Below are 21,212 nucleotides of genomic sequence, written 5' to 3' on the forward strand. Positions count from 1 at the left end.
GACACGATGAAGCTGGCTGAGATGGAAAGAGACTTAGTAGCGGTAGCTGCCGGTGGCCGCATCGTAGTGCACGCGGGCGCCAGAATCCGTGTAGACCTGCTTCTCAATCTCCTCGCTGAACGGCGCGGCATCCTTGACACGGACAAACGGCTTAGTGCCGACAAGCGAGTCATGCCAGTAGCGGTAGGTCTTCTTCTCGCGCTCCTCAACCTTGCTCCGGTACACATCCAGCTCATCCTTGCCGAGCACTGCATAGAGGTAGTCCGGATGGACAACCAGCAGCTCGCCACTGGCCTGGGCAAAGCCAAACGACGTGATAGTTCCAGCCTTGACTCCAGGCGTCTGGATCGACCGTGACGGGTAGTACAGGTAGTCGAACTTTTCAAACTCGGTGTCGATGTTGTCGGCGTTGCGGTTGCCCGGCACAATGCCCGTGCGCAGCGTCTGCAGCACGCCGTTGAGCATGGCGCCGCCAGCGCCGCCCTTGTGGTGGCCGGTCAGCCATTTCTGGCAGACTGCGGGGACTGCGTGGCCAGGGGTGCGGCCGAGGTAGCGCAGCTGCTGGTCAATGACCTCAGACTCGTTCTTGTCGTTGGCCTTGGTCGATGTGCCGTGGAATGACGACACGCCAATGTCATCGACAGTCAGGTTCCACATGGCCAGAGCACCGCGCATGCGCGAAATCGACTGGTCTTGGCGCCAGAACTCATTGCCCCAGGTAGACCGCGCGTCGTTCTGCAGGCGGCTCACTTCGGCACGAATAAACGCCGCACGCTCCTTGGCGAACAGAGCAGAGTCGAACTGGGCATCCTGGGCTTGGCGCAGCGCCAGCTCCTGGTCGACTTGCTTTGCCTGGCGGGCCGCCCACTGGGCGATTTCGGCCAGGCGCTCAGTGAGCTGCGCGCGGCGGTAGTCAATGTCCAGCAGGGGCGAGGGGAAGGCGGTGGGGCGCTCGCTGACGGTGGTCAGGATGCCCTGGCCGGGGGCCGGGATGGAGCGACCCTGCTTGTCGGTGGCAGTGTCGGACATGGCAATGATGCCGTGGATGGGTGCGCCGACCTCAATGGCGGCCGAGGCTGACATCAGCATGACCACAGCAGCGCCCTGGGCCTCGACGAAAGCCGTGGCGGGTGGTGGTGCACGGGCGCGACATCTCCTTTGGGCGTGCGGCCCTGGGCGAAATCATCCACCGCGCTGTTGGTTGCGCCCAGCTGGGCGAACTCGTAGCTGCCCTCAGGGGAGAAGTCGTCGTAGCCACCAGCAAACATGACCTTGGCCTTGCCAGCCTGGATAGTCTCGACAGCCACATCAATGGCGACCACCTGAGGTAGCGCAGGCAGCGACCACGGGCTGGATGGGGCCAGCTGACGACAGCAGCAGCATGTTGGTCCAGCCGGCGACCGCATTGATCATGGTCTCCTGCAGCACATCGTTGTTCATGTCCTTGCCGGTGAAGCGGTCAATGAAGACGCTGGAGACGGCGCGGGCGCCACCGAGACTGGAGCCGATGGTGTTTCCGATATCCGAGAGATGGAAGTACTTGTAGAGCTCGTACGGGTCGGTGATGCCGGAGCGCAGCAGAGCCTCGATGGTGGCGACCACCGAGTGCAGGGTGGTCGGGTCGAGCTGGTCGATTAGGTCCTGCGGGAAGCCATAGCGCTTGGGGTCCCAGCCCGTGGGCAGCTGGGCGGTGACCAGGCGGTCGAAGCGCAGCGCCTTGGGCACCAGGATGATGGCGCCCTTGGAGAACTTGACCGACCAGGTGGAATCGGGGTTCTCCCAGATCTCGACCTTGTCCTCGTTGCCGTTCTTGAAGTTGAAGGCCTCCTCGGCGCTGGCCTCAAAGGGCGGCATGTCGTGCTCAATCTGCACCTCGTGCAGCATGGGCTTCTTGTTCGGATCGTAGCCCAAGTGCAGCTCGGGCTCGATCAGGCGAATACCGGTGTGCTCGAGAATGTACTCCTCGTAGCGCGCCTTGATGTCGCGGTCGCGCACGGGCTCCTCGGTTGTGCTGTCCACCCAGCCGACGTAGTGCGCTCCGGTGGTCTGCAGGACGCCGTCAAAGTGCTTGATCAGCCCCATGATCCACGCCAATTCAATGCAGCCCTCCAGCGAGAACTCGCCATGCGCCTCTATCTCCCAGCGCGTCTCCGCATTGCCGTAGGCACCAACCTCGCCGTAGCCCGTGGCAACCACGACTGTATCGAGGTTGACCAGGCCCTCGAGCTTGCGCAGGTGCTCCAGCTGCTCATACGCCTTGACCTTCGGGTTCTCGAACCGGTGCTTGGCCAGCGGCTGCGCGCGCTGCTTCTTGACGACCTTCTCAACACTGCGCTGGTGCACTACATTGTGGTCGTGCAGGGACGCACTAGCAATGGCCTTGCGCGCAGCGCTCTCGTCGATCAGCGCACTGCGGATGTTCACCAGAGTGCTGCCCGAGTCGACAAACAGCTGGAAGCCGCCGTTGAAGTCAGCCCAGACCGGCGTGGTGTCGGCCAGCGCCGCCATCGGAGCTGCCATCAGACCGAGAATGTTGAAGGCCATCTCCTTGGTGCTGAACGAGCGCATGCCGGACTTCTCCGCTGCATAAGCGTTCATGTCATTGGCATCCATCATGTTGGTGCCGCGGGTCCACCCGATCACAGCGCCGGCCACCGAGATGTAGTCGGCCCACGACTCGATATTCCAGCGGTTGAACAGGGTCTCGAGCCCGGCCTTGCATTCGCCGTACAAGCCGTCGCCGCCAAACACACCGTGGTTCGGCGACATCGGCACAATTGCCAGCACCGGCGAGGAGGTGTGGCCGTGGGCGACCTTGGCCAGCTTGATCTCGCCCAGAAGCCGCAGCGTGTTAGTCAGCATGATGCGCAGGGCGAGCTCAGACTTGGAGTCAATGCCGGTGATGTCCTTGCCGATTTCCGACGTGGCAGCGAACGGCACAGCGTAGTCAAGGTCCCAGCCGAGTCCCTGCGGGCTGTAAACGTACTGGACCAGCGCCTGCACGTCCCGCAGCGATCCCTGGTTGTACGGCACCACGACCAGCTCCGAGCCGCGCGCACCAAACTGCCTATACAGGTCCTCGAAGAACTGCAGTGAGCGGCGGTTGTAGCTTGACGTGGTGGCGATGACCTTGGCACCACCCGCCAACAGGCCCTGCAGGATGCCGGAGCCGATTGACCCCGGCCGCAGCCGGTAACCAGCGCGGTCTTGCCGGCAAACGAGAGCCCAGAGCGGCCGATGTCGGCCAGCACGTCAAAGTACACAGAGGTGTTTGTGTGGTCGAGGTTCCAGAGCTTGAGCCGGTCCTGCTTATTCAGGAACACAAAAGGCTCCTCGTTGCCGACAGCCTGGCGCATATGCTCGACGTACTCGTTGATGGTCGGCTCGCCCTCGCGCGGCACCTCGCGGTAAGTGACCTTGCCGGTGGCCGAAACATCGACCTGCGGGCGCGTCGACTTTGTCAGCTCCTTGTAGACCGGCTGGGACATCCAGTGCGGCAGCAATGGCCTTGTGCAATGACCAGGCGAACTCGGCCGCCTGCTTGGCGTTTCCGCGCTCCAGCACGCCAGCGGTCGCACTGACCAGCTGCAGCAGGGTAGGGCGTGGCGCGGTTGGTCAGCGCCAGAAGCCGCTCCTCATCCACGCTTGCGTCGCCAGTCGCCACCACATGGTAGATCCAGGCCAGGGCGTCCTGGCGCGCCCAGTTCCAGAACGAGTCGAAATGGCGCGCCTTGCGCTGGTCGAACTTGCCCTGCACGCCCTCCAGCAGATCGTCGCCCAGCTCGTTGGAAAGCCTGTCCAGCTTCGCCTGCGTCTCCTTGGACTCCAGCAAAGCAGCCTCGGCCGTGCGGTCGCCTGCGCGCAGGTCAATACCGGCGTGGCGCGCCATCACATGGATCTGCTGGATGATGTAGTCGCGGTGCGACTGGTCCGAGACCGGACTGGCAATGGCCACCTGGGGCCGACGCAATGGCAGCCGGAGCTGCGGTAGCACCCAGTGTAATGCCAGCCTTGGCGGCATAGGCCTGGGCGACCTGGTCCAGCCAGGCGGTTGCCTCGGGCTCGCTGGCCAGACGCGCTGTGGGCTCCAGGGTCAGGGCGTGCAGCAGCAGTGCGTTCTGGACGCTGGGGACCAAGACCATAGGAGGACTCCAGCAGGGAGCGCACCTTGGACTGCGCGAAACCACCAGGCATCTTGCTGCTGAACAGCTTGGCAATCAGCGCGGTTGCGTGCTTGCCCAGCGTGCCCGAGAACGAAGAAATACCAGCGGCCAACGATGCAAGCGCCAGTTCCTCAGCCTTGTCAGGGACACCACTGCCGAATTCCTTCTGCAGATCGCCAGGTGATCTCGTTCTGCAAAGTAGACTTGCCGCCAGGAGAAGTCCTTGATGCACTGGCTGCTGGCAATCTCGGAGACCGGCTTCTTGACCTTGGCGGAGATCAGGGCCTGGATCACATCCAGTGCCTGCAATGGGACGTCAGCAATAGGTCCGATAGCAGCAGGGGCGGCGACCTGGACTGCAGCGACAGCAACTGGGGCAGCAGCCGGAGCAGCAGCAGAAGCGGCTCCAAGAGTGATGCCAGCATGGCCTGCGTATGACTTGGCAACAGTGTCCAGCCAGGCAGTAGCCTCCGACTCGCTTCCCAAACGCGCGCTGGGCTCCAGGGTCAGGGCATGCAGCAGCAGTGCGTTCTGGACGCTGGGGACCAAGACCATAGGAGGACTCCAGCAGGGAGCGCACCTTAGGACTGCGCGAAACCACCAGGCATCTTGCTGCTGAACAGCTTGGCAATCAGCGCGGTTGCGTGCTTGCCCAGCGTGCCCGAGAACGAAGAAATACCAGGCGGCCAACGACGCAAGCGCCAGTTCCTCAGCCTTGTCAGGGACACCACTGCCGAACTCCTTCTGCAGATCGCCAGTGATCTCGTTCTGCAAAGTAGACTTGCCGCCAGAGAAGTCCTTGATGCACTGGGTGGGCGAAATATCGGCGATAGGCTTCTTGACCTTGGCAGGCGATGATTGCCTGGATTACCTCCAGCGCCTGGATCGGGACCTCCGAGACTGGACCACTTGGCACAGGACTGGACAACTGGAGCAGCAACGGGGGCCGGAGCAGCAACAGGAGCGGGGGCGGCAACGGGGGCCGGAGCGGCAACAGGAGCAGCAACAGGTTCAGGAGCAGCAGCAGGCAGAGCAGCAGCAGGCTCCTCTTCCTCGGGAACTGCCGGTGTAATGGATGCAGGGTCATGTGCATAGTACACATCACTGGACCTGCTGGGCGACATGCAGAATAGCGCCGTCAAAGTCAGTGTTGCTGACACGCAGCGTGCGGCGTGCCATATCGCCCAGAGTGGCACTGGGGCCGACCTCCACAATGCGCTCAGCCTTGAGCTCGTTCAGCAGGACATTCTGGGTCTCAATCCAGCGCACGGGCGACTGCAAACTGATAGGCAAGCAGCTCAACCACCAGCACATGCTGCCAGCCGTCCCAGCTCCTCCTCCCCGGCCTGGTCGTTCCAGCGCGCCAGCTCCAGTGCCAGAACCGGCGAATCAGTGACATCGCGAGCCAAAGTGAAATAGTTCTGCGAGACCTCAAACGGCCTGGCAGTGACATTGGGGATGTACTGCTTGTACAGGCGCCCGTAGGTTACCTGCGGGATCTTGGCCGCCAGCAGCTGGCGGAAGCTGTCGACGGAGCCGGCCAGCTGGCTCGAGTGCGAGGGCACGTCGACGCCCTGGATCACAGTGGTGAACTGGCTGTTCTGCAGCTCGGCGTCATCAGCCGCCAAAAGCGCCGTTTGCGCAGCCTCAGCCAGCGTCTTCCCCGACGACACATGGTCCAGCGCCAGGCGCAGAGCATTGAGCTGCGCCAGATGGCCAGTGACAATGTACTGCAGCCCCTGCACGTTGTAGTTGATGACCTCGAGCAGGTGGCCGCCGCGCTCGCGCAGCTCGGCCACGAGGTGCTCCAGCGCCAGCTCGTCGAAGCCGTTGCCGATGCGCGACGGGTTGACCGCCACCATGGCGTACTTTGAGCGGCCGAGCTCGTCGCGTGCCACCGATGCGTGGCAGAAGCAGCCCGCGGAACAGCGCAATGTCCACCGCAGCCTCAACACCGACCAGCTGGCCGGCTGCAGCCAGAGCGCCGAACTCGCCCAGCGAGTGGACCGGCGAACAGCACATTCTCAGGGCACCAGTGCCTTGGAGCGCAGGTCGGCCAGGTACGCCAGCGACAGGACTGTCTGCAGCGGCTGCGTGAACAGCGTGGCATTGAGCAGACCGCCGGCTGCCCGGTGCGTAAAGCTGGCCGAGTGCTCGGTGATGCCCGGGAACAGCGGCCGGGTGCCAACCAGCGCCCGGTAGGCATTGCGGATCTGAGCACCGCGACGGCCGCCAAACTTGACCGTCAGCTCGGTCGGGTTGTGACGCACAATATCCAGCAGCGACACGCCGTAGGTAGTGCGCATATGCTGGTCGGCCGAATCCCACACGTTCTTGGCATGCTGGCGATGACTCGTACAGATCCATGCCCATGCCGGCGAACTGCGCGCCCTGGCCAGTAAACACATAGGCGGTCTGCAGGGGAGTGACCTCGGCTGCAAACTCCAGCACCACGCCCCGCGGGCCCTTGGTCTCGCCCTCAATCAGCAGATTGCCGCTGCGGAATCCCACATGCCGCACGTGCGTCTCCAGGCGGTCGCCCGGATACACCATGCCGACGAACCGCACGCTATACGAGCGCATGCGCTCCGGCCGGCCATCGGTCACATGGCGCTCCACCAGCGCCCGGGTCGCCGCCGACGTCCACATGCCGTGGGTGATGGTGTTGGGCAGCTGCGCGTAGTCGGCCAGATACGTGTTGGTGTGGATCGGGTTGTAGTCGCCCGAGACGTGCGAGTACTCCCAGTTATCCAAAGGAGCCGTGGCAAGGATTCTGCCGCCAGGGCAAAGCCGAGAGAATCGGCAGGCCGTCGTGCGCAAACCGCACGCTGGAGTCAGGTGCTGGAGCCCTGCGTGTTGATGTAGTCGGAGACTGGGTCGCCGAAGCTCTCGCCGCTGGCATAGTCGATGGTGCCAATCACCGAGCCATCGGCCAGGGAAACGGTCCCAGGAGGTCCTGGGCGCTTGCCAGCACATCAACAGACTTGTAGCGGTAGCTGGAATTGACCGAAAACTCCACCAGGGCACCCGGCGCCAGACGCTCAGTGCCCACATAGGCAAACCACTCCTTGGCCTCAAGCACCTGCGACGTCCTCGCGCGTCTTCAGCAGCACCTGGCGCGAGCTGGTCTGGTTGTTGAACGCCAGCTCGGCTTCAATAACAGTGTTGCGCGCCAGGAACTCGGATGCAATCTGGGCCACCTCTCTGCCCTCGACATACAGCGTGGCCTGCAGCTTCATCAGCTTGCCCTGGTCGGTGTTGGTGACCGAGTCGGCGCGGATCGCCGTCTGCACAGTATCGCCGATGCGCAGCTGCGCCTTGTCGGTCAGCGTGAATGCGTTGGAGAGATGCAGAAGGTTCAGCAGTCCGCCGTAGGCTTCGCGCGAAAGCATGAACCGCTAGGATCTCGGGCCACGCCGCAAAGAACAGCACGTCCATGGGTGCCGACCCGTTGCTATAGGCGCGCTCCTTGTTACCGGCGATCCGGCAGAACCTGTCCACATGCTCCTGCGTCACCGTGAACGCCCGGCTCGCCTGGAACTCGGTCGGCTTCGGAGATGTCGCCGACCTGGCAGCAGCTCGTCCTTGAGCCACTCGCTGACCAGCGCCTGGAAGGCATTGCGGATCTGGTCGTCACGCACTCCTGCCAGCTCGTGGATCGGCGCCAATGGCGTATCGGGATGGTACGTGAATGCCAGCGCGATGGTGCAGCGCCCAGAGCCATTCGGATGGAAGACCGTCACCGAGATCGTCTGGCCGCTGATTTGGGCCTCGAGCTCTGCTGTGCCCTGCGCCGATACAAAGCTGACGCTCGCTGGCTTACCGTCCACCAAACGCACAGTGACGGTGCGGCCGGCGCGCGCGCGGAACATGTCGCGCACCAGATTGGCCGCAAACTGCTTCTGCTGGACCACCACCGGCGCCGTCAGCAGCGCATTCAGCCAGCTGCTCTCCTGCCCGGCCAGCTCCGCGAGCCACAGCTCGTTCTCCGGCAGCTCGTTGCCCAGCTTATACACGCGCTCGGTCACCGATGCCTTGACCGACACCGAGTCCGGCAGTGCGGCCAGCTGGGGCGGTGTGCCGAGATAGTCGACCTCGGGCACATTGGAGATGTCGCCAGCGTAGTAGCGCTCGAGGATGTGCGCAATGTGGCCCTGGTAGATGCCATCCAGGATGTCCTTGACCGGCTCGTTGGCCTTGGTCGAGTACCGCACCGACACCGGGCCTTGCTGGATCAGCACGCGCTGCGCGTCCTGCCCCGCGACCGCCTCCAGGTCCTCCGCCTGCCATGTCGAGTCCTTGGTCAGCCACGTGCCGAACTCCTCATCGATCACCGGCACAAACGCAACCGGCTTCTGTCCAGGCCGCTTGCACAGCGCCAAAAAGAACTTGACATCCTCCGACGTCAGGAGCTGCGCCTGCGCGTCCGGATACGCCTGCTCGATGCTGGCAACGGTTTCGTATGGGCTGGTCAGCTCGCCCGCCGCCTGCACCGCATAGACCACCTCGGAGGTGGCGAACCGGTCCTCGATGCGCTGCAAAAAGTCGGTCACCAAGACGGCGTAGCTCGGGTCAATCCACCTGCTCTGGTGCTTGACATACAGAAGGTCAACCAGCCGCTCGGCCACCTCCGCATACGTCATCTCCTCAACATCGACGTTGCGGCCGTCCCTGGTGCGTCCAAACCACGGCTTCATGCAGTCGCTGTTGAGGTGCTCGATCAAATACTCGCGGTTCGCCCGCAGTGCCTCGAGCTGCTTGTCCTTGGGCAGCGAGAAAACCCGCTCATGCAGCTGGCGCGTAAACAGCGCCATGCGGTTCGCCACAAAGTGGATCATCTCACCAAACTCTGCGCGGCCCGTGACGATGCCGCCGGCCGGGCCCTGCAGCGTCTTCTCCCAGTCACTGTCGCTGACGCCGGGCGTCGCCACAATCAGATCCTTGACCGAATCTGCCGCCGCGCTTTCCCGCGCCACCATTATCCGCGAGCCCACCAAAACTCCGTCAAACGGCATCGCGGGCCGCCCGAACTTTACACTCCAGTCACCGGTCACATACGGCAACGTGTCGTCGATGCCGCCGAACCCGGACCCGGCGATCAGAACAATGTTCTTGTGCGACCGCACAGCCCCGTATGTGGCCAGGATCGGCTCGTGGAAGTCCTCGTTGGAGTGGTGACCGCCGGCACGCCCGCCGGTCCACTGCAGAATGACGGGGAAATCCGGGTGGGCGCCCGCCATGCTGGCGACATCGCGGATGAACGCGGCGGTGCCAGGCTTGAATGCCACGTGGTGGAGTCCGGCCGCCTTCACGTCGCTGATGATTTTAGCGCCATCCTCCACGGTCGGCGTGCCGCCGCTGACGCACAGACCCGAGATCGGGAAGCCCGAGCGCCGCAGCCGCAGAAGCTGCGGGTACTGGTAGTCCCAGAGCGCCGGGTTGACGTACACCAGGTTGGCTGTGATCCCGTGGCCGCTGGGCAGAAGCTCGGTCAGGTTCTCGAGCTTGCGCTGGAACACCGCCGACTCATACACCGTGCCCGTGCCCAGCTCCACATGGAACCCAGCCGTGGCCACTGCTGCCACCAGCTTCTCGTTGGTGGTGGTCGGCGTCATTCCCGGAACCATGACCGTCGGCCGTCCCAATGCGCGGCTCATCTTGGAGTCCACATGCAGCTGCCCGTCGTGTCTTGTGCGCACCAGTCGCGGGCCGAACTGCTTCTGCCAGTCCTCCGGCTGCACCACCTCAGTGATCGCGCGCTTGTACAGGTCGCTGTTGCTGCCCAGGCGCCGGTTGGTGCCCGGCAGCAGCTCCGACTTGGCAACCACCGTCACGCCGCGGCCCTCCTGGCCGCGCTGCGAGATCCCGCCAAACGACGCCTGGCTCTCAGGACTGAAATCCACAAAGTGCGTTCCTCCAGTCTCCGCCATCGCCTTTGGCCAGTCAATCCCCTCAAACGCAATCGTCTCCAGAAGGTACCCTGTCAGATCCGTCTCCGCCCTCACATCATGCCCGTCGCTGCTGGCATGCACGGGCACCTGAAGGTTCCCAGACTCCAGTGTCCAGCCCTTCTTTTGCACAACCTCAAGCTGGCGTGCCGGCGATGCCCGGTTATAGACGAAGTGGAATGGCGCCGACGATATGATGAAGCTGAGGCGGCCCACGGGCTTGCGCTGCGAGAACGCCACATTTGACTGGTCCTCGGAGGCCGACGCCAGCTGCGGACGCACGAACCGCACGAACCGCACCACTGCCGGCGTCTCGCCCACCACCACGAACCGGTCAAACGAGTTCACCAGCGACAGCTGCACGTGCATCGACTTGGACGTCTGCCGGGCATTGTGCGCAGAGACAAACTGCTCCACCGTCGCGTGCTTCAGACCCTGCACTGAGATCATAGGCGATGGCGTGCCTTCGTTTGCAATGGCCTCCTTGATGAGCTCCGGCTTGATCGCCGGCGCTGGGTAGTCCAGCTGCGTCAGGGCGCCCAGCGTCAGAAGAATTCCAAGGGCCTTCTCTGACACATTGTAGAATGACTCTTCGTCGGTCGCCGATGCCACCGCCGCCGCAATTACCAGGCCCTGGCTGTGCCCAATCGTGCCTATTAAACAACAGCAAAAAAAAAAACAGCAGTTAGAAACCAAAATCCTGGCACAAAACAAAATGCAGTCCTTTTTTTCAAATTCAGACTTACCGTCAAACAGTGTCGAAAGCTTGCCAGGCTCCACCTGCAGCGTCTTGAACAGCACCAGGACATTCAGAAGCTGGATAAGTCCAACCAACGGCAGAGTGATTGCTGCCGAAAGCAGATACGCCTTGCTCGGCGTCTTTTCGGGCTCTGCCAGCCATCTCAGCAGATCAAGACCCTCCGGATACGCCTCAGCAACATTGGCATCCTTAGCCTCCTGCTGCAGGAATCCAGAGACCCTGGCCACAAAATCGCCGACCAGCGGCCGATACACATCCAGCAGCCACCTGGCCTCCTCAAGGTAGTTCCTGGAGCCCGTCTGCCCGCCAAACTGCGCAATGCGCTTAACACCAGTGGCAGAGAACAGCGCCCCAGGGACCGTCGGCAGCGGCTCATTGCGCGCCTTCAGAATACCGGCCACAGAGAAGTAGCCACGCAGGACATTCTGCGCCTGCTCAAAGTCCAGATTCTCCTGAACGACCACAACGTGGATGTCGGTGTCGGTGCAGAATTTCTTGTTGAAGTGCGTGAAGGCCGCCAGAGCAATGTCGGCGTCGCGGGTCGAGGTGAACTCAATGAAGCGCGCGAATAGCGCGATCGCGCTGGTTACGTTGTCCAGCGGCTGCTTGACGAACGCCTTGGCGAGAGCACGGCCCGCGGGTAGCTGCGCGCAGCTGACAATAATTTCAACCTGGAATTGGTTGTACTCAATAAGGAGTCGGGGTGCGTAGGTCTCCATTTGAAAATCGGCTGGTTTCGGAAAAGCAACTAAACAGGAGGGGGTTGGTTTCAGAAATGTAAAGTTACGAAAAGTGTCGCTTGTTATTTCGACAGAGGTTCAAATGGAATAAGGTGATTAGTAGTCGACAGGACTGCACATGCGGCGGATGCCAGCTGGTTTAAATACGTGGGCCCCACTATCGAGATTAGGGACTGCTTCAAATGCGGACAGGCCTGGGGTACTTGACCATGCATACACGCCGAGAGATAAAAAAAAAGCAGTGGCGCGCCTATCATTGTGGCCTACCAACCCACCCATTCAGCCTATGGCACTACCGAGCACTTTCCAGCAACGGGAAAGGGGGGGTGCCAAGGTTGGCGCTCTCCAGAGGCGGGATCTGAGCCATTATCGTATCTCTCGTCTCCAGAGATACGCAGACATGGGAAAATGCATACACGATTTCTCCGCAAAAAACCTCCAACATTCACCATACCTGCATTATCGCCCAAAGTCAATGCCCAATGCACTCCGCACTGACATGAGGATGCGCAAGATTAGGAGACTCGGCGATTTGCTTCCTTTGCTCGTCCACCATCACAAAGTACTCAGCGGATCACAATATGGTGCACTCTAGTGCCCCTTTGTTTTATTTTAGACAGCGTGCTCATTGCGGAACCGAGCGCGCAAAAATGCAAGATCTCCTTCGGAGGCGAGGTTGGAGCGGGAGAGATGAGCAAACGAGCTGCTCCATCCTTTGCAGGCTAAAAATATATGCTGCTCATCGCCGCCACCGGCTGCATGCCATATCTCCGCATACCTTCCCCATTTGGTACTCGATTACATGATAGGCCCTTTGTACCCATCCCTGATTTCTTGTCCGGGCCAAGGACGTGCGCAATCTACAGCGCAGCCCTCTTTTGCCATTCCGATACGATGGAGACAGGTGTCTATGAATAGCTCCTGGACCTGAACAATAGCCTGCTGCTGGCAACAGGGTGGGGTAGTCAGTGGTGCTTCACGCTGATTGTGCAAATGGCTGCCATCAATGCATGGCGCAGGTAGAGGAGCGAATGCTGCAAAAAAAATTGACAGGCCACGGCACTGCACATCGCACGCCACCTTTGATCTGCTGTCCTCCCCCATGTCTGGTGTTGGTTTTCTCTAGAAAACCCCCACTTGGGTGCCAGGCTCAGTCAACGCCCGGTCCTCCTACCCCACATACATGCAGCGCCATGAGTTGGGTGGAGCCAGGGATCCACGGCTGCGTCTCTTTTTCCTTTCGGAGGGCTGATATGCGAGGAAGCTAAGACGATAGATAGGCTTGGGAAAAATTCCACTCTGCTCACCACCGAGGTCGTGTTCCCATCTGCTAAAACCGACTCCCACCTTATCTCCAGCCTTCAAGCTGGCATGCGTGGGGGGACTGGGCGATGTGAGGTGCAGGAATCAACAACGCGACGTCGTTTTCGTACTGTGCAGACTGCAGTATCCTCCGCCATCGTCCGCTCTTCCCCCTCCCCCGCAGATCATCGGGAAATGGTCCCTAATTGATCTGCAGCCGATACACTATATATACTAATGGTGATATGCGCGAAGATCCGCATTTCGGCTCCGCGCAAGACATTGCAAAAGAGATGTGGGAATATCCTGGAACTTCTGCACGGGAGGATGTCCACTGCATATATCCCCCGGCCTCATAGCACCGTCCCCCAATGAAAATCACATCAACGGTCCCTCTGCGAAAGCAGGATTTTTGTATATATTTAAGCTCGGTTTCTCTGGAGAAAACACTAGCGGCACTAAAGTGGCAGCATATGCCGTAAATTGCTAATTCGATGATTGGGACACCCCCTTGCAGGACAAATCAGCCAGACGGACGCAGGAACACGCAGTAAAAGTGAGAAAAACGCAGCAGCTGAGGAAGTGAGCAAGCGAGAGCAAGGGCTGAAAAGCAAATTGGTACAAGATAGAGCGAAAAATAATTGGGAGAATAGTAGCGGGGGGGGTTCGGGAGGGAAAGCGGAGTCGGGAAGCGAGAGGAGGATGTGGTAGAAAGTTATGAATCGCAAAATAAAGACCAAAGAACGGCTATAAGGTACGTTTAGGGAGAAGGAGGAGCGGTAGTGAATGTAAGACGGGACGGGCCATTACAAATGGAGAGTCCACCGCCAGAGCAGCAGCAGCAGTCAACAGCGAAAGCAGGGTGTTTGGGCTTCTGCCTTAGTAGGCTCCCTCGTGGCCCTGGTGGACATGGGCGGCAGAGGGCACGGATCCAGGGGCCGAGGCGTGGACGCCAATCGCGGCCTGGGGCATGAGCTGGCCAGGCTGCGGGTAGCTGGCCGCGTTGTAATAGCCGTATTGCTCGTAGCCAAAGTTGCTCCAGCCCTGCGGGTTGTTGGCCTGTGGGGGCGGCTGCTGGGCACCGGCGGCGCCAGGGAGGCCGTATTGCTGCTGGGGCAAGCCGTACGCGTACGGGTACGAGTAGGCCGGGTTTGCTGCGGCAGCAGCGCCAAAGGCAGCCTTGGGATCGGTGGTCCTGTCCTTGCCCCACGAGCACTTGATCGGGCGGCCGTTCAGCATGGTGCCGTTGAGCTGCGTGATCGCCATAGCGGCGTTCTCAGTGAGCGTCCATCTTGATGAAGGCAAAGCCGCGCTCGGGCTGCATGCGGAATTCCATCACAAAGCCAAAGGGCTGGAACAGCGGCTGCAGCTGCTCCTGCGTCGTGTAGTTGGTCAGGTTGCCCACATACACGGTGGAGTTGTACTGTGCGGTCTGCGCAACGATCACGTCGTAGGACAGCGGCTGCTGGGCACTGTGCATCGGCTCGGCACGGGACTTGGGCGCGGCCTTCTGGTTTGCCCAGTTCACGCGGATAGCCCGGCTGCCAAGCCATTCGCCGTTCATCGAGCTGATCGCGTTGTCAGCGTCGCTGCGGTCGCGGAAGGCCACGAATCCGTACCCGCGCGACTTCCCCGACGTCATGTCCCACATGACGCGCGCGTCGCTCATGGACGGAAAGGCGCTGAAGGCCTTTGGCCAGGACCTGGTCGTTGACCTCGGAGCTCAGGTCACCCACAAAGATGTGGAAGTGGTTGCTGGTGTCCTCCTGGATCTGCACACCACCCGTGAACGCCCAGTTAACACGAATCTCCTACAGCAGCACAAAGGCGATGGGATGCCATTTTGGCGTGGTCAGTTGGGAATGAGCGGGCGGGGGAGTTGCTGGGGAGAAGAGGACGGCCGCAGGGCGCGGCTGAGCAAATAGGTCTGATGGTCCGGTTGCAGCCACCATGCTACACCGTCATCCAGTCTACACTCGCCGCTTTCTCACCGGACACTTACATATTCGTAGACGCGGCGACCGTTGAGCGCCTGCAGCGAGGCCTCGGCGTCCTGGTGCGTCGCGAAACTCGACAAACCCGTAGCTGAGACCGCCATGGCCCTAAGCATAAAACAGAAATAGTTAGCCAAGATGCCATTCATTAATGCGCACGCCGATCATCAACAGGACTTCTCAGAATGCGGGCAGGCGGCTTGGGCCTGCGGCAAGGATCGGAAAAGGCAGAGCATGTGAGCATCCAGACCCCCCCCCACCCCAGGGCCCATCTGCGGTCTGTCCGCTTCCCCTCCCCTTGAATCAGAAGCAGCCAATTAGTAGGTGCATGGGCCACGGTGCAGATCGCTGCGTGTGTCAAGAGGCAGAATGAGCCAGTTGGTTGCAGCACGTCATGGGCTCCAGAGTAGAAAGCAAGTTACGCAGACACAAAGATGATGCTCAAGATTGCTGTGCGGGGAGGGGAAGCGCCATTGCTACCGTACGCCATTAATTCACGGCAAGCAGAACAGCACCGGGCTACCAAGATGACTTACTCTCTTGTCAGGGATGATTTTGACGGCGACGACGGGGCAAGGCAGCCGAGAAGATCTCGAACAGAACCTGCTCCGTGACGCGCGGGTCCAGGTTGCCGACATAGAGCGACTTTGCGTTCGGGTCGTCGGCGCTCTTGCCAGAGGCTGCGGCGGCGGCGGCGAACGGAGCAGCAGCACTACCACCACCATTGGCCGGAGACACCTGCTGTGCCTGGCCCTGGGGGGCAGCGTACATAGGCCGCGTTGTTTCCACTAGGAGTCGTAGCCGGACCTTCCATCATTTGCGTGAATAAATAAATGAAGAGGAAAATGAAATAGACAAAAAGGAGAGGAAAAAAGAGGAAGAAATAGAACGATAAAAGGAATGAAAAAGAAATGAAAAAGGACAGAAAAAGAGAAATAAAGAGAGAAAATAATATAAAACGAAAGTGGCCAGAGGAGAAGAGGTTTCGGCCAAACTGCCCACGATATACATCGACTTTTTGCGTTTTTCTTTCTTTCCGTCACTCATCACGCCTGGCTACAAAGATGCGCTAGAAAAATAATGCGAGGCTTACACTGGCTTATTTGTCGCTGGTTGCTGCCGCAAATAGCCCAATGCAGTCGCCCATTGTTCGCCGCGAGGTGAGCCATTCAGGAGCCTGCCTGGCGCTTCTTGTCTGCTTGCTGTCCGCCTGCCCTTGACGCGGCCTCTGCGGTCTCTTTTCTCCTTTTCTCGGTCGCACTCCTTGGCCATTGAGCGCTGCAGCCTCTGGCAGCTGCCGTTACCTGTGCCCTGCCAGCATGGCGAATGCCTGTGCCTACATGTGCGAAGCCGGAAGAGGGCCAGTTGCTTAGGATGTGTGCGGACTAAGGATGTGGTATTTGCCCGAGACGGGGTGTTGATTGCACTTCACTCACCTTTAGCCCACTGCTGCTGATCGAGCTCAGCGGAACAAGACGGCGCTGCTCGCTGGTAACACCAGGCAGGGGCACTTGCTCACCTGTGCCCCGGATCCACGCGTTCTACATGACTGTGTATGCTTGAGTCATCATGCAGGCCCGAAAAACTAGTCGCGCCATTCAACTGCTCATCCCCTCCCCTCCACTCCACACAGCAACGTACCTTGTCCAGTGACGGCGGACGCCCACTCCGCGTGCGGTAATAAACGTGAAACGTTGCATCTAAAACATCGAGCATTCTCGTAGTTTGCATTATGTCAGTAGCAGGCAGCATATTTTGGAAATCGACACTGCTCTTTCCGCACTGGGCAGTAGGGCAATGTGTACGGCTACTGCTCTAATGAATACCTTTCGGAAGCTGCACCTCTTCGAGCGAATTGGAGCCGGGTCAGCGCTGCGCGGAAGTCGACCTCCTGGCTACTGACAGCCGCTATGCTAACGGATGAAATCTCCAAAACAAACATCTCCAGCGTGGTGTCAAGCGCATCGGCAATGCGGACCATGACGTCCCCCAGGCCGTCATCTCCCTAAATGAGATAGCCATTAATGCATGCAGCCAAGCAAGGCGGCTGGTACGCAGCTCTGCTGCTCTGCTTACCTTGGCTAGCTCGGTCCTGACTGCTGCCACTACTTCGCTAATGTACTGGTTCAGCTCTGGGTGTCGGCTTGCCTTGACGGGGATCCCGTAGGCAAAGCGAGCCTCGAAAAGCGCATCAGGGTACAGTCTGCGGGCATGCAGGATCGAGTGTATGTATACCTCCACTACTTCAAACCAGTATAATTGAGCGCACTGCTTTCCATGACACTAAAGACCCAGGAGCTACTTCCTATTGCTTACAAAAGTCGCACACAGCGTCGATTCCAGTAATGGCTCGCGACGAGCTCTCAAAAGACTCCATTTCTGCTTGATGTACATATATAAACGCAGGTAGCCGAATTGCATGATGCTGCATGTTGCCTGTTTCGACTACTGTACGCACAGAATCATCTGGCAGCATTAGGGGAGCGCTGTCCCGTCCTTTCGCATCACATCAATGTATTTTTAAGAAAGGAACTGTTACCCTAGGCCTTCTGGACCGGGCGCAGGTAGCGGCCGCGGTGGTTGTACACGTGGAACGAGGGTCGCGAGTAAACGCCATCGACTGAGTACCGGCTCATCTCGGCCTCGTAGCTGATGGGCTTCAGCAGGCCAACGCCAAACACAAGCGCAACCGTCATGACCGCCAGCGACACCAGGCACTCGGCCACGATCTCAATGGGCAGCGAGTAGTCGACCCGCCCGATAGCCTTGTTGTACAGAATGAATTCGCGCGCCGCGTACCCTGAATGCAGCATAACAATGTATGCGATGGCTGCCACGCCCTTTGCCACCAGCGCCAGGCCGCTGTTCTTCGTGCTTGCTGTTGCCGACATTTCGTCTGTCTCTTCGCTACGCGGTATTAGAAAAACTGGACAAAGTAATTTACAAGGGAAGATGAGCGAGTAGCGCGGAAAAGGCAAATGTGCAACCAAGGCAGGCGCCCACAGAAAAAGATTCGATAATTTCTCGGGCTGAGCAAGCCTGTTCTCAGCACATCACGCACCAGACGACTTTACCCCCACCGCGGCCGCATGGCTCACAGGAGTCGCACTCTTGCCTCCACTTTATATTTTCCTCTACCTTCAATTTGCAACGCAGAGCGGCCCGACTCTCCCCCAAATGGACATTCCAGGCGCGACCGGCAACAGCAACAGCAGCATGACCAGACGGCGCCATCAGCATGGATGGAGGCGGCAGCAGCAATACCAGCAGCAATACCAACAGCAGAAACGCCGAGCTCAAGCGCCGCGAGCTGGCCCAGCAGTCCAGCTTCTTCCTCAAGCAGCACTCGGCGTATGACATGATTCCCGTCAGCTTCCGCCTTATTGTGCTTGACACTAAGCTGCTTGTCACCAAGGCCCTGTCGACCTTGGTTCAGAACGGTAAGCCTTGTAAAAAAATCCGATGCACGCCCGGATATTTCCTCGTGCGATATTGAATGGCTGGGCAGGTGGACAAGCGGGAACTTTTCGGCTGCCCAGCTGACGCTTGCAGCTCTGCTCCTGGGTGAATGCTAAAACCGCGGCGTCCATATTAATTAGGTATTGAGTCGGCGCCAATGTGGGATTCTACAAACTCGTGTTACTCAGGCATGCTGACAACAACCGACCTGGTGAACCTGATTCAGTACTACTATGCCAACTTTTCGTATACCGAGGCGATCGAAGACCTGGGCCAGACACAACTGGAAAACTACAAGGAGCTCCTCCTGCGGTTTAAGTCGCGACAAACCAACACGCTGTGTGCCAATCCGCTGGACACGCTCTATGAGGTGTCGCGGCGCCTGCTAGCCACAGACTATTCAGCTCTGGCCCTGGTCGACGAGGACACGGATACCGGCGGCGACGTCATCGTGTCGATGCTGTCGATCTACCGGATCCTGAACTTTATGGCCGTCAACATCGAGGACAAGAAGCGGATTAAAGCAGCATTCTCTGTACGATCTCGAAATCGGCACCTACGGCAACCTGGTCACAGCAACCATGGACGCGCCCGTCATTGATATTATCCGCATGTTTGTCGACAACAACATCTCGGTCGTGCCGATCCTCGACGAAGAAGGCATCGTGCTCAACGTATTTGCCAGAGTCTGACATTATCCTGCTTGCTCGTGAGGGCCTGCTCGACGAGCTCGACATCCCAGGTTTCTGAGGCTCTGGCGCTGAGACCAGACGACTACCCTGGTGTGCATACGTGCAAGCAGAACGACACGCTATACTCGGTCCTAGACACCATCCGCAAGACACAGGTCCAGCGTCTGATTGTCGTTGATGACGATACCAGGCCTGTCGGCGTTGTCGCACTGAGCGACGTCCTACGCGCCCTCATCATCTAGAGCTACTCATATCCAATATATCGATTTTACTAGAAATACTCTGCTCGCGATGCGAGCTCGGCTGCTAGTCAGCATGGGTTGACACGTCGATAAGAGCATCACGGCGAACCGGTCATTTGAACGTGTCGGATGGTTGTTGGTGCAATGTCGATCATGGACATCTCCCATCTTGATGGCCTGCTCAGCGTAGGCGCTTCAGCGCTGGCTCGCTGCTGCTGGCAACAGAATCGCCTGCTGCTGCACGCCTCTTGCGCGGGTTCTTTGTTGCAGGGGTGGTGCCAGAAGTATCGGCAGCAATGGCCGTAAAGCGACGGAACCGTTCAGGAATACTGCCTGAATCACAGAGTGACTGGAAAATGAGCCTGAAGTTTAGAACTGCTGCGAGATCGCGGTTCAAGAGCCGAGACGAATAGGCTCACCTGTATTGTGCCATGGCCCGCTTACATGACTCGCTTGTACAGCGGAGAAGGCCATGGCACTTCACAGTTGGGTTCTTCGATCTCTGGTAGGGCCGCGGATTGGGAACATGCCGGAATGTCTGCAGTGACTTATCGCAGCAGAACGGGCACACCGACGATGTCCGGAATTCGTCGATCAGATAGACTTCAAAGCCATGGTGTTTGAACTTGTCGCGCCATCCCTTGCCACGGATCGGCGCATGGTGTCGGGCCATCGGCGCACTCCAATTGCCCATGATCAGCACTGGATCTGGACCGAAACTTGCTCCGGAGTTTTCGCGGCAAGCCTGTGGTCTGCACGGGCCTGGTTCATGAATGAATCAAGGCGCAGCTTGCGGTGAAGCGGGTACACCTTGGGACTGGTACTGACACCTGGATGGGCCTTCCAGCGCCTCTGATGCTGCTTGTTTGACTTAGTGGGCTGCTGCTCTAGTAGCCTTCGCGCTGTCATCGTGTTGGCATAAAATGGTGCTAGGACACACCGCACAGATGCACGGGCGGTAACGTAGGCACGGAATTTTGCTGGGCTAAGGGTCCGGCAGCAGTGCTTGGAAAGCTCTGCCTCTGCTCTGCGGACAGCATCTTCTGGGACTTGATCCTTTGTAGCCCGACGAATCCTGTCATAGTGGCGCAGCTTGAGCTCCTTATTGTGCTGCTGCCATGTGTAGCAGGTAGAGCATTCTCTCACCCTCTTTCCCATTGCTGCTATTTTCGTGCATCATGTATAGCAAATCGCCCCGACCTAGGATCGATGAATACACAGCGGCCTTTCAGATTCTGCAGCTCTGGCTGTGGGATCTGGTGGATATAGCGACAGTCAGCTATAGACTGCTCCACAGCATCATCTGCAACATCGCCTGCATCGCCTCCACAGCATCCTGTAGCATCGCCTCCCCGCATCGCCTTGCATTGCCTCCCGCAGCATTGCCTCCTGCAGCACCAGCCTTAGGTACCTTGTCTTGTAACAAAATGCATATCGTTACACCATCTGTTGTCGCCATTCCGTGGAATTTTCTATCACCATGCGCCTTAAATGGCTTCGATGTTAGATCTGCGACCCGGCCCCACACATCCCACACAGGATTGTATGATCCCTTGGACCGGGTCGTGTGCACAGACTGGGGGTGCTGGTGCATATGCATTGTTAAGTGCTGCAACAGTGTCTGCTGCTGCCGCCGATGCAGCAGCAAGTGAATCAGCCGCTACTACTGCAGTTGCTGCAGTGGCCTCTGTTGCATCCGATGGCATCTTCGCTGCTTCGCGTGCAGCCTTCTTGGCCAATTTTTCGCTTTTTTCTGCTGCTTTCCTTGCCTCTGTTGCTGCCCTCTTTGCTGCGTTGATCTTGGTAACCTCCTCAGCGTGTTTTCGAAATAAACACCTGCTTGATTATTTGCTTGTCTAAGCGCACATGGCCTGGGATCCATGATGTCCGCAGAGGCAAGCATTGGGGGGAG

General features: G+C 59.3%; 4 protein-coding genes across 4 annotated transcripts; 1 reads left to right on the top strand and 3 right to left on the bottom strand.

The window, feature by feature from the left end:
- Nucleotides 1-33: 33 nt before the first annotated feature.
- DL89DRAFT_323941 (uncharacterized protein) lies at nucleotides 34-11,950 on the bottom strand (the record flags this gene model as incomplete). The annotated part of the gene is made up of 23 exons (XM_040891426.1): nucleotides 10,858-11,950; nucleotides 7,766-10,764; nucleotides 7,596-7,712; nucleotides 7,277-7,561; nucleotides 7,106-7,245; nucleotides 6,986-7,051; nucleotides 6,547-6,936; nucleotides 6,197-6,515; nucleotides 6,105-6,152; nucleotides 5,546-6,046; nucleotides 5,274-5,438; nucleotides 5,093-5,215; nucleotides 5,035-5,055; nucleotides 4,833-5,006; nucleotides 4,752-4,786; nucleotides 4,368-4,725; nucleotides 4,168-4,329; nucleotides 4,035-4,118; nucleotides 3,530-3,982; nucleotides 3,198-3,479; nucleotides 1,348-3,153; nucleotides 1,143-1,322; nucleotides 34-1,110 (listed from the first exon to the last, which is right to left on the bottom strand). The coding sequence occupies exons 1-23, from the start codon at nucleotides 11,588-11,590 to the stop codon at nucleotides 34-36; spliced, it is 10,518 nt and encodes a 3,505-aa protein (XP_040742233.1). The 5' UTR covers nucleotides 11,591-11,950.
- Nucleotides 11,951-13,792: 1,842 nt separating this feature from the next.
- On the bottom strand, nucleotides 13,793-15,678 carry DL89DRAFT_275433 (RNA-binding domain-containing protein; the record flags this gene model as incomplete). Its single annotated transcript, XM_040889304.1, has 7 exons — nucleotides 13,793-14,188; nucleotides 14,253-14,603; nucleotides 14,629-14,724; nucleotides 14,916-14,966; nucleotides 14,989-15,015; nucleotides 15,511-15,587; nucleotides 15,624-15,678. The coding sequence occupies 7 exons, from the start codon at nucleotides 15,676-15,678 to the stop codon at nucleotides 13,793-13,795; spliced, it is 1,053 nt and encodes a 350-aa protein (XP_040742234.1).
- Nucleotides 15,679-17,404: 1,726 nt separating this feature from the next.
- On the bottom strand, nucleotides 17,405-17,904 carry DL89DRAFT_268936 (uncharacterized protein). The gene has a single exon (XM_040888088.1). It carries the CDS (start codon nucleotides 17,796-17,798, stop codon nucleotides 17,448-17,450), a length of 351 nt encoding a protein of 116 aa, XP_040742235.1. The 5' UTR covers nucleotides 17,799-17,904; the 3' UTR covers nucleotides 17,405-17,447.
- An 87-nt stretch (nucleotides 17,905-17,991) lies between these two features.
- Nucleotides 17,992-19,300, top strand: DL89DRAFT_278750 (uncharacterized protein; the record flags this gene model as incomplete). Its single annotated transcript, XM_040889527.1, has 5 exons — nucleotides 17,992-18,347; nucleotides 18,507-18,859; nucleotides 18,891-19,052; nucleotides 19,081-19,108; nucleotides 19,137-19,300. The coding sequence occupies exons 1-5, from the start codon at nucleotides 18,146-18,148 to the stop codon at nucleotides 19,298-19,300; spliced, it is 909 nt and encodes a 302-aa protein (XP_040742236.1). The 5' UTR covers nucleotides 17,992-18,145.
- Between the last annotated feature and the right edge of the window lie 1,912 nt (nucleotides 19,301-21,212).

Source organism: Linderina pennispora (assembly GCF_002104995.1).
Source record: "Linderina pennispora strain ATCC 12442 chromosome Unknown DL89scaffold_10, whole genome shotgun sequence".
NCBI classification, from domain to species: Eukaryota; Fungi; Kickxellomycota; class Kickxellomycetes; order Kickxellales; family Kickxellaceae; genus Linderina; species Linderina pennispora.